The sequence below is a fragment of the Ceratina calcarata genome, unplaced genomic scaffold, assembly GCF_001652005.2.
Source record: "Ceratina calcarata isolate Rehan_Ccalc_2016 unplaced genomic scaffold, ASM165200v1 scaffold3061, whole genome shotgun sequence".
Lineage (NCBI taxonomy): Eukaryota > Metazoa > Arthropoda > Insecta > Hymenoptera > Apidae > Ceratina > Ceratina calcarata.
The window spans coordinates 1,102-2,840 of NW_017153141.1; the positions used below are offsets into that span (position 1 = coordinate 1,102).

Consider the following 1,739-nt stretch of genomic DNA (forward strand, 5'->3'; position numbering starts at 1 on the left):
ACTAACGTGAGAGCTCGTTTGTGAGTTTTAATAGCGTAACATACTTTCTTGTACACCAACTCTTTGTTGATTTTCTCTGAGTTTGTCAGTGAATAACCGGTGCCCATGGAATACTTGAAACGATGTCTACGATAATGTTCAACAATATTTAAACAGAAGTATAAAATTTAATAATCAACAAGCTCCTCTAGTTTCGTTGTATTCTTGCTATTGTTTTATGATTAAAAATGGAAATGGTGATGATTACCCAGCAAGGGAAAGAAGGCCGCAAACGTGTTGCACCATGTAGAGCAGAATCGTGTCGGTTGCGATGAAAACGCACATCGTACTCAGCATGCATATCATAGTGTACAACATGATGAAATAGTAATAATCATCGTTATTTTCGATAAAATAATAGCCCGGATACAGCTCGACTCTTGGCCGTGACTCGTTTAGGGGTGCGAATACGTCCAACACGCGCGGTATGAGGGGAAGGCAAAAAAACACGACCGAACAAAAATATATGTTCGCTGGAACATTAACGCGGAAAGTTTCCGTTTTAAACAATAGTTTTAAAAAATATATTATACATGTACATATAACACAGTTGATTAATGCTTTGCGTTCTTACTTGTATATACATACGTGTAAAACGCTCCCCTGTCCGCGTACTCCTTCATAATGTTGTCCTCTTCCTCGGTTTTCTCATCTTGCCAATCTTTTACCATATTGATAAATAATTCCTTAAACTATAAATATTGAAATATAAAACACTTAATTTTATTATTACACATTTTCCAACAAACAAGTAACAAGATTAAGAACTGTTCGTGCTATTTCTTTTCCCGATTTGTTTAGATGTCTCACCTTATCGGTGTTAATTATATAATTAATGAACTTCACGTACGATGCGACCGCTACCATTAGGAACGGTATCTGTTCCACTATAGTGCCGATGCTGAAGTACACTACGATTTGACCGGTCTAAAATCAAAACCAAATCGATCAATCATTTAGAGTGCTGTCGTATAAGTATGATAGACGGACGCGGTATCAATTGATGCAATGATCAATTAATTCTATAATTCTTCGCAATAAAATTAACGCACCTGCGTGACCAGCGCCGATATTACGAGAAAATGTATGTAAGCGCTAGAAATGAACTTGTGTGATTTCGTTAGGAACGGCCACGTACCGGCAATTCTCCCATACCCTCTGGTCACGTTAAAATATTGTGTCACGAATTTTTCAAAATTCATATTTGACACGAATTATGTTAAATTTCATTCGAGTTTCCCGCGGCCGACGATTTTAAGGATCACCTCCGGCTCGCTTATACTTTGAAACTCGCGCAGCAATAGTGTTCGCGGAAATGGAGAAATTGGCGATTGAACATTTTTGTTCATGTCCATCATCGTATAATTTCAGTAATATCGGTAGGTACTTTTCTGGTTATACGCAAGGTTGTCTGATTAATGAATAAAACAAGCTAATCGAGCTGCGTGCAATTTCAGTCTCGTGTCTTTACGGTTACCGTCTTGTTACGATATTTAAGAGACGCTATGCGCTTCAATTTAATTTCACATAATTATTCACATCGTTACGGAGTTTAAAGGGTAATTCGTATCATGTGAATCCGCGTATGGCATCTGAAAAATTAATGGGAGCAGATTAGAGCAACCATTTCGGTATCGATTCTATCGTGTACGACACGACTCCTTTGCAGAATGTACGAATTGCTGCATTAAAACGAAGTA

The 1,739-nt window shown here is 37.7% G+C and overlaps 1 protein-coding gene across 1 annotated transcript; it reads right to left on the bottom strand.

Annotated features, from left to right (window-relative positions):
* Nucleotides 1–6: 6 nt before the first annotated feature.
* LOC113464243 (uncharacterized) lies at nucleotides 7–1,404 on the bottom strand (the record flags this gene model as incomplete). Its single annotated transcript, XM_026813048.1, has 5 exons — nucleotides 1,092–1,404; nucleotides 850–966; nucleotides 614–731; nucleotides 248–512; nucleotides 7–126 (listed from the first exon to the last, which is right to left on the bottom strand). Coding segments are annotated over exons 1-5 (770 nt in total), but the record flags the coding sequence as incomplete, so codon positions are not given.
* Nucleotides 1,405–1,739: the final 335 nt, after the last annotated feature.